Raw genomic sequence first — 14,777 nt, forward strand, 5'->3', positions numbered from 1 at the left:
CGGCTATCACTGAACTAGATGAAGATCTGATCCGAAGATTTTCTTTCCGAAGATTCATCTGATCCGAATCCAATTCTGATCCAAAGATTCATCTAAGTATTGGCTTTGAAATACACAGGCCGAAGACGGGCAGCAGCATCTTCGCTGCGACAAAGCCAGCCCTGCGGTCACCAATCCGCCTGCCTAGCGTGGTGACTATGGGCAAAACACATGAGGTCACGCCATTTTTGGCGTGAACTTGTGAGGCCTATGTTCAGCTGTGGACTGTATTAGGCTGAAATGATAATAATTCGTGCGATCCACATATTTCAGCAGTAAGACCTAACGAATGAATGCAAAGAAAAAGAAAAAGAAAAATGTGTTTGCTGAAACATTGGATCTGCTGAATTTTCAAACACCTGAATTCCAGTTTAGGGATATTGCTGAAATAAACTTTAACTTTGAGTTCGGCTCTGAAGATAGCGATACAGAAAAGGCAATAATAAAAATAATATATTCATAGCCTTATTTAATTTTATCATATTATATTTTTATTGTAATAATTAAACCTTTTTATGGTTTTTAATGAATTTCACTTTCTAATTTAGCACACAACTAATTTGAGTAAATGTAAAGTATATATACACCCATGTAAATCTTGATATTAGTTAAAAACCAAAAAATAAGAAAACAAAATTGATAAATTTTTTAAAGATTTTAAAAAAAAAAACGCACGCTTGACCGCAGCATGAAGTATGTCAAAAAATCAAAAATAATTTATATTTTAATAACCTAAGAGGATATTAGGCGCAATTGTGCGATTATGGAGATATCATCATTTATTATGTCGACTCCATACAAATTTTTAAAAAAAAAATTCTAAGTGCGCTGTTTACGACTATAAACCTGAAAGTTCATTATATAAGGCATATAGCAGTTATTCTCAATCGCATTCAAGCAAAAAAAGCGTCACTTGAAAAAATAAATTTGAATGTCTATGAAACGTGAATTTCAGCCCACTGCGCCTGGAACGAGTAGGAGAGGGCAGGAGGTGAAATCGGGATTGAAGATACAACGGAGCATTAGGATCATGAAGGATATTGAAGAGGGTGGACAAGATGTGCATATCACGCCGAAGACGAATGGGGAGCCATTTTAACTGAGCACGAAAGTGAGAGATGCGATCAAATTTTCGCAGGCCAAAAATGAATCTTATGGCAAGATTTTGGAGACGCTCTAACTTTCTAAGTAGCTCCTCAGTCACATCCAGATAGCATACATCAGCATAATATATATAACTATTCATCTGATTGATATAGTGTTTAGTTATAAAAAGAGAAGTTAGATCACGTGGAGTTAATTTTTCAATGAGATTTGTTCCTAGAATCTATCGACTATATTATTGGGGTAATAAATACTAGGTGTTTCTCTTTTTGGCATGGTATAGGCATTGTAGTGCAACTGAGAGGTAAACATGTGTAATTGTAAATATAAAATATAATAGTGTTTCTCTATTTTACAAGGCGCGATACTTATGACCTAGAGTGAGATAAGAAATATTATAAGATTTCGAGAAATAACAGACTGTTAATAACAGTTGCGGTAACAAATAACAATAGTATTCTTTGGTATAAGTATTTGATATTTATGTATCTGTTATTTAATGTTATTTTAGATAACAGTTATTTCTAATTCAGAATAACAGTTGTTATTTGTTACTTTCAAATACCTGTTATTTTTATCTATTCCAACAAATACGCTTCACGTATCACGTATCACGTGGTTGTAACTGATTTTTGTGAAATGGCTCTTAACTTCTTGGGTGCTTTTGGATTCATCCGTAAAAATTTTTAAAAATCTTTTTTGTGATCTAATAATCTAAGCAATTCTGATTTACTATTGATATCGAGAATAATTGTATTTTTTTCCAAAATATGTACTTTCAAATTTATATCCATAAATAGAGCTAGAATAGATAGACTTTGAGATATTTATCGTTAAATGTAAAATACCGTCTGAATAGGCTATATGGATTTAGATGCCTTGTCTGCCTGTCCCGAAAAGGGACAAAATGCCTGTCCCGAAAGGGGACAAAATGAAAAACGACATAAATGTAAAATAAAAATAACTGACATTTGCGGAAGCATTACAGAATTTATTGATTGTTCGTTAATAATATTAGAAGACACTACAGAACTCGATAATTCTTCTACTAACGTTAACTTACTAACAGGTAAAGAAGAGTTTATTGCCAGCATTTTTAGAAAAAACTTTGGGCTAACATAAAGCGTCTTAACATTAGAGGAGGAATACCTGTTTCAACTTCCATTGAGTTAATTGGTGTAGATTTCATAGCTCCAGTTCTTATTCTTAATGCCCTAGTCAAAGTGGCTTCTTACTCTACTATTATATAAAATACTTAGAATCTTTGCATCAGCACCCCAAAAAACTCCTGCTAAATATCTTAATATATTAATTCTTTTATAAGCTCTTGGTAATTATGTACAAAATCGGCCTCTAATTTATGTGGCTAGGTGGGAGAGGGGGTTAAGGGGGTGCTTACCCCTCCCCAACAACTATTATCATGTAAGCCCCGTGGTTACGGAGAAATCGTGGTTAAAGTTAAAATCCTTTAAATTATTACGAGTTACTGCTAAACATATGGAAAAAGATTGCTTTGATCGTTACATTCGATCTATTGAAGATTCAATTATGGAAAACCCAAAATATTTTTGGTCTTATTATAAATCTAAATCAAAATCATCCGCCATTCCTAATATGCTAGAATATAATAATAATATATATCACACTGGCGAGTCTATATGCAACGCCTTTTCTTCTTATTTCTATTCAAATTTTTTAACACCAGGTACTTCTTGTGATTATCATTCCCCCGTCACTTCAAGCACAAGCGTATCGGATATATCTGGAATATGTGTAACATCCGATATGGTTGAAAAATTACTGCTTGGCTTAGATACTTCTAAATCGGCAGGCCCGGACAAAATACCTGCTCATTTCTTAAAGAACTGCTCCAAGTCCCTGACACTACCAATTTTTCTGTTGTTTAAGCGATCCCTTTACGAATGTGTAGTTCCAGCTATTTGGAAAAGTGCTTATATATCCCCTATTCATAAAAAGGGTGATAAGCAGAAAATAACTAATTATAGGCCGATCTCCAAGTTGTGTATACTAGCTAAAATGCTTGAAAAAATAGTTCACAGTCAATTATCGGAGGCTCTGCGATCTATTTTCAGCCCTTACCAACATGGCTTTCTACAGGGCCGCTCTACTGTAACGAACCTGATACTGCTTAACTCCTTTATAACCGATGCTATGGAGGATGGTGTCCAGGTTGACGTAGTTTACACTGACTACAGCAAAGCGTTTGATCGTATCCAGTACGGAACCCTATTAAAAAAGTTAAGTCAAGTAGGCATTAGGGGTGATCTATTAAGGTGGTTCGCTTCCTATATTGATAACCGTTCTCAGGCAGTAGTCATTAACAATTACATATCTAGTTGGGTAACCATTCCTAGTGGAGTCCCTCAGGGATCGTTGTTAGGTCCACTTCTGTTTGTGATCAGTGTAAACGACGTTAGTTCATGTCTTCATTCGTCCCATATACTTTGTTTTGCTGATGACATGAAGATTTTTGCGAAAATAGGAAATAGTGCGGATGCTGATAAGCTTCAAGCTGACCTATATAGGTTAGAACACTATTGTAATACTAATTTTTTGGACCTTAACGCAGCTAAGTGTAGCGTCGTCACGTTTACAAGAAAGCGTAACATTATATCACATAATTACATTTTAAAAGGTGAAGAGCTCCCTAGGAGTTCTACAATTAGAGATCTGGGTGTAATACATGACACCAAACTCCTCTTCAATGCCCACATTGATAGTGTAGTTAGTAAAGCCACTAAAGCTTTGGGCTTTGTGATGCGTACTTCGGTGGACTTTATTAGAATCAAAACATTAAAAATATTATATTGTTCACTTGTACGTAGTCACTTGGAGTACGCCTCGCAAATTTGGAATCCTAGGTATGGGACTTATATTGCACGCCTCGAAAATATTCAAAAGAAATTCCTAAAGTACATTTGTTTTAAATCAAATCAACCGTATGATTCTCGTAACTATGTAAACCTATGTAAAAAATACCATATTCTTCCTCTTGAACTAAGAAGAGAAATCGCTGACTTAACTTATCTGTTTCATATTACTTCAAATCGAATAGACTGTCCCGAACTTTTGTCACAAATTACATTTAATATTCCATCAAAAACATTGCGAAAAAATCCTTTAATTTACCTACCCTCCGTCTCCTCAAACTATAAACAAAATACTTTTCTCTGGCGAGCAGGTAATAAATTCAATATGTTTGCGAATAAATTTGATATAGACCTCTTTGACACTAGCTGTGCGTCTGTTAGAAAGTTGATTAGCGACTCTTTCTTTAACTCTCTTTAGTTTTGTTGGTATTGTGATAACAACACTATTAAAGATACATTGATATGTCTTAGAGATAAAATGTGATATGTGGTTAGTGATGTATTTCTGTGGTAGTTTCTGTTTCTATATGTGGGGAACTATTATTGGCTTTATGTCTCTATGTAAATTTTGTATTTGTGAAAGTATTTTAGCTGTTGTTCCTCCTCAAAATTAAATAAATAAATAAATAAATAAATAAAGTTTTAAGGTTAAATTTTTAAATCTGAAAAAATTAACGTACCACCTTGGAGGTTAGAATAACGCTTGGCTCCGGCTTAAAAAAAACACTCTAGGGGTAGGGCAGACCAAGACCACGTGGACAGTGGGGTGCTCTGATTCGGTTTTGGGCGTTAAGCTGGCTCGCCTCTGTAAAGTCTGTCATACGCGTCCTCGTCGCCTTCAACTCGCCGATGTATGGGCTTGAGGGGTGAACCTATTCCTCAGGGCGTCAGGTCTTCTGGAGTGGGTCGCACACCCTGGATATACAGTGGTCAAAACGGGCGCCGACAACTACCATCTACCCCAGACTGCTGTAGCTAAGTATGACAGGCCATCTGCCGGGTATAGTAGGTGACCCAGTGGATCTCAATTGCAAATGCCTACCTGCATGTGTCCTGCGCAGTTGATCGCCGTACGCAGGGATGAAGGAGTCCTGGGGGGCTGAGTCGAATGGGGTCTGGGTTCTGTAATCACGGGAGACAACACGCCCTCTTTGGTCCGGATTTCAGGCTAAACGGTAGCGGTAGAAATGGACATGTGTAACTGCACAGATGAGCTGGGTGCTTTACGCTGGCGAGATGGGGGAGGGTCCTCTGGGATGACATGGGGACCGGCCATGCTGACGGGGCAAGGGTGGTCGAGACAACTGGGGGCGTGCGATCGCGGTCACCAGCCGGGCATCTGTAGCTCCCGATATCGCGTTTGGAACCTAACCTGCCACATCTGTATCCACTGCGTAGCTCCGGTGTCGACACGGCATCCCCAACGTTGCGGGCTCCATGGAAGGTAGGGAGCGCAGTGGATGAATTTGTTTTTATTTACATTATGGACACTAACATATCTAAAACCCCACAGGGACCTGAAAGGAAACCGGATGGTACCTTACTCACACGTATAGTCTCAGAGCTCACTTTGTCCACGGGTACTAGACTGACGGTCAAGCGACAGCGCGACCTCGTCAAGCTGGTCCGCTGCGGCGTCCTGCTGCCAGGTGAACAACCGGACATCTGCATGGTGGGACGTGCGCTGCGGTTCCAGAACAAGTGGGCAAGAGCGGATAGCTGGATCCTCCACAAGGTTGATAAACAGGACGGTAAAACGTTCCTGATCTTTAGCGCTCCTGAGGATTTGGTGCAGACCCTGCTTGAACGAGAGTGCCGACTCTGCTATTTGCTGGGGTCGGTGTACGTGAAGTTCCAGGGTCTGAAGGGTAAATTTACCGAGCGTCTGCCAACGGGGCGTGACGACGAAGTGGAGGACACAGACAACGAAGGGCAGGTGAAAGCAGAAGGGTCAGGAGCAATTCCGGCTATCCCCGAGCCACCCCCTATGAGGCAGTCGAGCCCCAAACCCTAGACCGAAGAAGCAGTGGTCGTGGAGGAGCTGCTTCGGGAGTCGGAGGAGGGGGCTTGTTTAGCGGGCCTGGACAACCTGGCCATAGGGGGGACAGAGATGGAAAAGGCAGGGGAAATGCTGTCTAAAGATGGCTCACCCAACTCTCCCGTTCTGTAAAGTCCTCCAAGCTAACCTCCACCATAACATAACAGCAACGGCTCAGATGCGGAAATGGTTGGAGGTTAACACAACAGCCATTGCACTGATCCAGGAGTTGTGGGTCAGGAATGGCACTATATGCACACTCCGGAACGCTGGAGGTAAGCTTATTACATATACGGGCCCGGAAAACACCAGGGTCTGTATTAACATCACCAAGAATATACAGGCGCAAACTTTGACGAGCTTCTGTTCTAGAGACCTGTGCGCCATAAAGCTGCACAAAACGCAAGACCACAGCCTGCCGGAGATGGTAATCGCGTCGGCCTACATGCCAGAAACTGATGCGCCACCGCAGCACGACATGGCACGGTTGATAACATACTGCGAAGAAGCCAAACTGCAATTAATTATAGGCATTGACTCTAACGCACATTACATCCTTTGGGGAATGAAAACAACAAACGAAAGAGGTAAGCTCCTAGTTGAATATCTGATGACCACAAACCTACAGATCATGAATGTGGGTTCTGAATCCACATTCGTGAACAGACGTAGTAGGACAATCAAGAAGGCCAAGCCCAGATACAAGAAACGATTAAGGTATAGAAGCACCGACTTGTGGCGCAAATTCTGAAGCAGTGTGGAAACCTGCGAACAGGCCAATAGGGTAAGAAAGGTTCTAGTAAACTAATCTAGCCAGATGAGGGGCTCCCTAAGAAAGCCAGACAACACCTTCACGAGCACGCTGGAAGAAGCAGAGTGCATCCTGGTTCAAACACATTTCCCAGGCTGCCATATCCTGCGGTCGGTTGATTGGCTCGAAGAGGACGAAGCCCCAACAGAGGAGCAATGAGAGTATGCCCTCAAGATAGTAAGTCCATCAAAAGTTAGATTGGCTATCAACAGCTTTGACTTCTTCAAATCCCCAGGGTTGGACGGGGTCTTCCCAGCACTTTTAAAGTGGGGAAGCAACCGACTGACCCAAAGGCTTACCACTGTTTTGGTAGCCTGCTTAGCTCACAGGTACGTGCCTTTCTGAGAGAAAATAGTATTTTTCCCAGTTAGCTTTATTGTGCATATATTTATTTACATTTTTAATAATCTCATAAGTATTTGAAGATGCAATTATATTAGTAAATGTAAGGTAATGATAGCTACCTAATGGGTCCTCACCAACATATCAGTCGCATATGGGTGCTAACTATGGATTAACTAAAGTAACATCAATGGCAGATATGTTATCATTTGGACTACATACAGTAGTGGCAGTATTAAGAATACACAAATTTATCTCATCTATCAAATCATATAGATTTTTACCCCTCGTTTTAGTTAAAGTGCATCCAAATGCTACATGATGCGCATTATAATCACCTGATATTATATATGGTTTAGGGAAACTGGTTACAATATTTTTTAATTTAGAAATAATAATTTTATTTTTAGATGGATAATATACACACAGAATAGTTAGAGGACCTACTTTTGTATCAACAGAAATGGCAATCGTTTGAACATCTTGGAAATTTGAAGTTGAAAGTGAAGATATTTTACAGAACTTTTAATTAAAAAGGTTGCACCACCATATTCATTTTCAGCATTTTTAAAAATAAAATCATAACCAGGCATGTTAAAGTGTGATTGGGAACTTTAAACCATGTTTCATTGAATAAACATATCTATATATATACTTTGTATATTATGTTGTACTAATTTTAAAATCTCCATTATTCAGCTAAGTTTTTAATAAAAAGTCCCATAATATGAGATGTGGTCTTAATTGATTCAGAATTTCCTAATGTTACTAATATTTTTACTATCGAATTCATGAGTTTTCATGAGTTTCATGAGTTTTATTATTTAAAATATCTGAGATATTAAAGTTGTCTGTTTTTGAGGGTACATGAGCCACTTCTTTATTTTTATTACTGTCAACTTTTCCTGTGTATTTCTGTATACTACTCTTAGGAAGAGCTGGAAAGTTAACAATATCTCTATTTATAGTAGCCATTGCATAAGATTACCTATTTATTAATATTCTATCTGCTTTGATCTTTTGAAATAGCTAGATGATTTCCAGAGCAATTAGTACATTTTAACGTTTTAGAAATACAATCTTTATTATGAATGATTTTCAGAGCATTTCGAACGAACCTGTTCACTTCGACATATTTTAGCTGAGTAATTGAATTTTAAGCATTTAAAACATTATAATACCGGAGGGATATAAGTGTGTACTTTATATTTCCATCTGTCTAATAAAATATATTCAGGTAGAGAAGTACCTGAAAAAGTTATTGTTATGGTTGACACTGGGATTAAATTGTCTTTTTCGCGTTTTATAAATCTACGTATTTCAACAACGTCGTTATCACAGGAAATTTTTTCAAAGAATTCTTTTATATTTTACAACCTCAACCTCAACTGAGCGAGTTGAGCCGCAAGCTATTTGCAGCCGTCGGATCATTTCGAAGGCTTCAATATTTCCTTCCACTGCCCACTAAAATTGCGTTAGCACAGTCACTTCTTTTACCAATTCTTGACTATGCTGATACTTGTTATCCTGACCACAACGAGGAGCAATTAAATAAGCTTGAGCGTCTTCAGAATCTTTGCATACGGTTCATATTTGGTCTCCACAAATATGACCATGTGTCCAACTTTCGTAAGCAACTCAATTGGCTCCCAATCCGTCTTCGCAGGAATTCTCATATCCTCTCGTTATTATATTGTGTATTATTCCATCGTGACAAACCTCACTACCTCAAAGAGCACTTTGCGTTTCTCTGCGACACCCATGATCGGTCTCTTCGATCTGACTCAAATCTGCTTCTTAAGATTCCACATCACACTTCTTCGTTCTACGCCAACTCCTTTTCCGTAACAACTGTTAAACTCTGGAATTCTCTCCCTCTCTCTATAGGACAAGCTCAATCAGTCTTTAGCTTCAAAGTATCAAGTATCAGTCTTTAGTTTCAAGTATCTTAAGGCTCACTATCTGTCACTAAATTCGCCATGATTGTCTTTTCACCTTTGGATCACATAAATATGTATGAATTGTTTATATTTATATATGAGTATATGTGTATATGTGAATGTATGTAAGTGTGTATGCATATGTATGTATGTATATATGTATGTATAATTTTATATTTTATTCTAATGTATTCTAACAACTATTTGTACACTTCCTAACCGCTTTTCTATGCGCTGTCCTATACCCAAAGGTTGTCTGGAAGAAATCGCTCTTTTAGCGATAAGACCGCCTTTGTACATCTTCTTCTAATTATACTACTTTTGTTTGTATCTTTTAATGGTGTCCAATAAAGAATATTATTATTATTATTATTATTGTTTCCTATTTCTTTAGGAATATACCTAATAACGCCTAGGTATCCTTTGCACCGAGGATGCAGGTATATATGCTCTTAAATTATGTTCTAATAAGAATCGGGATTTCAGGAAGTCGTTGGCTAAAGTCTGCCTGTTTAAAAGATATTTTAATTTAATTTGCATTCATTCTTGCTCGTTTATGAACCCCCTTGATATTTCTGAAAAATTTAGAAAGGTTCAAGGGATTTATGTTACCAAGTTTTATTTCCTTATCTATATGTTCTACACAAACTACAAAGTCCCCATTTGAGCTATTATCGGAATATTGTCTTGTGTATCCGTTTTTAATGTATGCCTGGTTTATAGTTATCGATAGTTGGAGTTGTAATTCTTCTTTTTTTACTGGATATGGACTTCACCGATCTCTCCTCATCTCCATCGCTTTCTCCTTACATTTTTATTATTTAAGTATTAAATTTACTAAAAAATTCTATTAAAATTAATTTTGTGTATAGGACGATTTTAAAAAAGGCGCGTTTCTCTTCCCGCCAAAAAAGAGAATCCCAAAAATCATGAATCTTGCAGGTGTTACTAAAAATAAATTTGTATTGCCAAATATAAAAAAATCTAATATATAAAATTCTCGTGTTGCGGTGTTTGTAGTTAAACTCCTCCGAAATGGCTTGACCGATTCTCATAAAATTTTGTGTGCATATTGGGTAGGTCTGAGAATCGAATAACTTCTATTTTTCATCCTCCTTAATTTTAAGGGTAGTCCACCCCTAATTTTTTTTTAATTTTTTGATAAATTATTTATTTTTTATTTTATTGTGATTTGGCGTTGAAAAATACATACAAACCTAAATTTTCACCCTTCTACCACCAACCCTTATTTTTAAATAGCATTTAGCGGCAAGACAACGTTTGCCGAGTCAGCTAATATATCAATAAAAATACATCTGAAGTCTGAAAAGAAACTTTTATTATATTACACTGTGAAGTAATTAATAATTTTGATTGTTATTATGTTTGATTTAACTTAACGTCTTAGAATATTTCTTAATGTAAGAAAAAAAAAACAAAACTTTTAATTAGAAAGAAAAATAAATGCACTTTTATTAGTAATCAAACTACTTCGATTATTTACTTATTTATTTGAAAATCATGTACATAACACTTTGGAATACATGGATTAAAAATCATCATCATAATCATCATCATCATTTCAGCCTATCACACTCCACTGCTGGACATAGGCCTCCACAAGTCCGCGCCAAAAAAAATAATAATAATAATAAACATTTATTCACACTCATCGATATACAGATAAGACAAAAAATAAAAAAATACAACATAACAATTCTATTAAAATATAACTATACAGATAGTATGACAAATAATTACACTGGAAACAATGAACATAATATACAACCAGGTAAAACAATAAAATTAAAAATAATAATAATAGGTAACTACCCCCATAAAATCAACAATAGTAATTTAAAAAAAATTAGGAAAAAATAAGCAAGACGTATATAAAAGAAAAAGAAAGAAAGCGGCAATCTGCATAGCGATGCACTGATGGGAGCATTGAAATGGATGACCTCGGCATTTGTTGGAGAATCAAGACTCTCCAACGCTGCTTTTCAGCGTCACCCGTAAAGAGATAGGCGGAAAGCAGTCCTTAAATAAAATATATTAATAAATTTAGAATAATAATAAATTTTGAATATTGATACACATATAATAAAATACTAAAATTATATACATATGATAAATCAAAACAATTAATACGTGTTTACTTTAAAGAAAAAAATAAATAAATAAAAATGAATTGGTGTGTTAATTTTTGTTATATAATGATACATAAAGGCGCGTAAATTAAATTCAAAGCAAAAAGAAATAAAAATAACACTTTTTTAAAATTTTCACTCAATCCATGGAGACTCGTGTACTTTTTCGTGTAATATTTTATATTTTTTGAAGTTGAGATGAGATTTTTGATTATCCCGTCTTGGTTTAAATGAGATTTTATAAAATTTCATTGGACCCTTAGACAAAAAAACCTAATCTTTGTCTAAGATTGGACCCCCCCCCCCACCGTTCTGAGCTCACGTAATTAATGGATGTCCCCTTATGATAAAATCAAAATCTATTTAATATGTATTATTTCTGTTTTAGTTTATGATAAATGTATACTGTTGTTGACTTGTTGTTGTTGTTATATCTATCTCATATTTTTGCTTCCATTCCTTTAATATGTGTATGATAAACAGTTTATTTTCTTCGTATTTATAATATAGATTTAGATATAATTGACAATTTTAATTCACATAGAATCAATATTAGTGTTTAGCATTAAATAAAGTACATTATTGTTAATATTTGCAATTCAATACTTAATTTTAAATGCAGGTTACCAAAAATAGCAAACCTATAATGTGATTTGTTTCCTATTAAAAATTACTTTTACGGAAAAAGGTGTAATTTTAAAGTAAAAAGAAAGTGGATGATAGTACAAAGATATTAGATACTATACTTATTACATTACTACCCTACATATTCAATGTACTCTGTGATTACTACCATAGGAAACAACACAACGCTGACGTCAGAAAAAGTAATATGGCCGCTGAAAGCGCGCGTTTCGTGTCCAAGCAGGTAGAGCTATTTTGTATGAGTATTCGAATTTGATTCGAGACTCGCTCACTCGATTTGAGAGACGAGAAGTCGGCTGAGGCACGAGTTCAGTATCCGGTTGACAGCCGGTGAGGCGGCGGCGTCATGTTCCCCTGTTTACGACACGCGCGCCGCCTCTGCTCGATTTCATTCAATAATTTGTAAATAAATTTTGTACACAATTATATATTGTGCAGTATAAGTTTAAAACGTTGTGCAAGTGACTGTTTAAAATACCTATTAGACTAGATCGTATGTTTAAACGCATCGAACTGTAGCAATAACTTTGATACAATTTTAATTCAACAGTGAATAAGTAACGTTGCTGTGTACTAATAGCCAAATATTCATGTGTTAGGCATATATTTCAATAAGTTGTTAATTTAACAGTACAGTGTTCAGAGATACTCAAATTTTTGTGTTACCGACATGTTAACTGTTACGTGTAACGACTGCATAGTGTTGATTGAGTTTTTAATTAGTATTATCGTAAAAAATTGAATTAGTGAGGTGTTTTTACTCATCAAAATTGATGATTTGTAAATCAATAATGGCGGATCGAGAACGTCCTGCTAAAACCCCCATAAGGGTGGGTTTTTATGACATAGAAAGAACCATAGGGAAAGGGAATTTTGCCGTCGTTAAGTTAGCACGACATCGAATAACGAAGACTGAGGTAACAACAATTATTACTAATAGTTTTAGGTCACACGATTACTATCGGAATTACATAAAATGTAAACTAATATTATATATCTAAGTACGCATACTTATGGAATTTTATCCTTTCGAATGTACTCATAGAAATTTAACAGCTATATATAACAATACAACAGCTATATATAACAATAACAATAATTTAAAAAATATTCTTGAGATTACTATGTTTCACTTTGTAACAAGATGTGTAAAATATTAAATATCAATAGCCTCATTCTATTCTTTTTCATACTTATTATTTTTATATGTATAAAAAACATTTTTAACAAACATCTATTTACTATACCATTCAAATCAACTACATGTTACAATTATTATTTATCGCTAACAAGTTAAATAATTGTGTTTGCACGCAAATGAAAAAAAAAAACGACTTCAATTAAATCGACAAGTACTACGAAAAAAAAAAACACAAACACACTAGTCAGAAGTTGGTTAAAAAAACGTATCATACTTTCTTTTTTGAAGCGCCTATCTTTAGTCTACAAAGAATCATCGTGCAAATATGCAAGTCTAAAGATATTTAAGAAAGTTGTGACGTCAAAGCGAGATACATTAGGTGTGGAAATGCCCTTTGATATAAAACTAAAATATTGTTTATAATTTTTTATGTAAAATAATAAATGTATATATATTAATACATACACACACACACACACACACATATATATATAATATATTAATGTATGTTCGGGGATAACATCGTCGTTTATGGACCGAGATACCCCTGGATAAGGTAACCAGGATCTGATGATGGGATCCCAGAGAAATCGAGGGAAACCCTCGAAAATCGTAGTGACGACCATTGCGTTTGTTAATTTTTTTCGTCTACTTACGTTGTAGTACTTGTCGATGTAATTGAAGTCGGTTTTTTTTCGTTTGCCTGCTCGATGTAAATATAATTATTTATATCATAGAATATTTCCAAATAACAATAAGCAGTTTCTCTTTTTCTCTTTGAAGTACTTATCACGTAACAATAATTTTCTTCTAATATCGAGGACGAAACAGTTGAATTATTTTTACGTTCGTTAACTAACCAGCTTTTCGTCGATATTACGTAAAATGCAATAATACACAGGAACTAATTCACGTACATTTATGTTTAATAACTTAATTGTTTCTAAACGAAACCTAGTTCATGTAAGCCTTTGATTTCGATTTTCGACTGCTTTATCGGTTCCTGTTTAAAAATAATGATCGGTACCAAATACGTTAAGGTTTTTAACCTTCAAGGTTAGATACAAGAATTTAAATTATTAATGATTCTTATACGATGACTTATCAGTTTTGTAATTTAGTCTAACGAAACTCTTAAAGATAAACGAGGAAATAGTGTTTTGTTTCCTAACGCAAAAAATGACAACCTTTTATCATAAATATTTGTATATAAGTGAATGGATAAATGCTCATTGTATTTGTCGTATCCGACAGAGACATCCTCTGAACATGATCATTGACCATGGTATAAAACAATGAACGTAGGTATGTTATCGTAGTACGATGTAGAAAATGTTGACAAAATAAATATTTACAGAATCGATAGAGTACACACGAGACGTTTAGATGTGTGTTTAGAGTGAAAATTCAACTCAATATTTCTATACTTATTGCAAATATGTCGCATAGAACTGTGATTTATTAAATACCTATACATGTCATTATTCGGTTAATGGCCTCTCGTGTACTTCTTATGTCCAATTTGGGAGCGGTACCATTAGGATTTGTTTCCGCTTCGTATTAACAAAGCTCGGTACAAAAATACATATATTAACTGAACCGTTAAGGTAATTTAAAAAAAAAGTAGAACGAAAATATCTGTCGAAAATTTGAAATGACATCAATAAACAACTTCG

At 35.4% G+C, this 14,777-nt stretch overlaps 1 protein-coding gene across 1 annotated transcript in view; it reads left to right on the top strand.

Annotated features, from left to right (window-relative positions):
• Positions 1-12,447: 12,447 nt before the first annotated feature.
• LOC123660786 (serine/threonine-protein kinase SIK2) overlaps positions 12,448-14,777 on the top strand; it is a 56,338-nt gene continuing 54,008 nt past the window's right edge. Inside the window, exon 1 of the mRNA XM_045595824.1 lies at positions 12,448-12,877. Coding sequence (XP_045451780.1) covers positions 12,734-12,877 — 144 coding nt within the window. The 5' untranslated portion in view covers positions 12,448-12,733. The remainder of the gene's footprint in view (positions 12,878-14,777) is intronic.

The sequence above is a fragment of the Melitaea cinxia genome, chromosome 16 (assembly GCF_905220565.1).
Source record: "Melitaea cinxia chromosome 16, ilMelCinx1.1, whole genome shotgun sequence".
NCBI lineage: Eukaryota > Metazoa > Arthropoda > Insecta > Lepidoptera > Nymphalidae > Melitaea > Melitaea cinxia.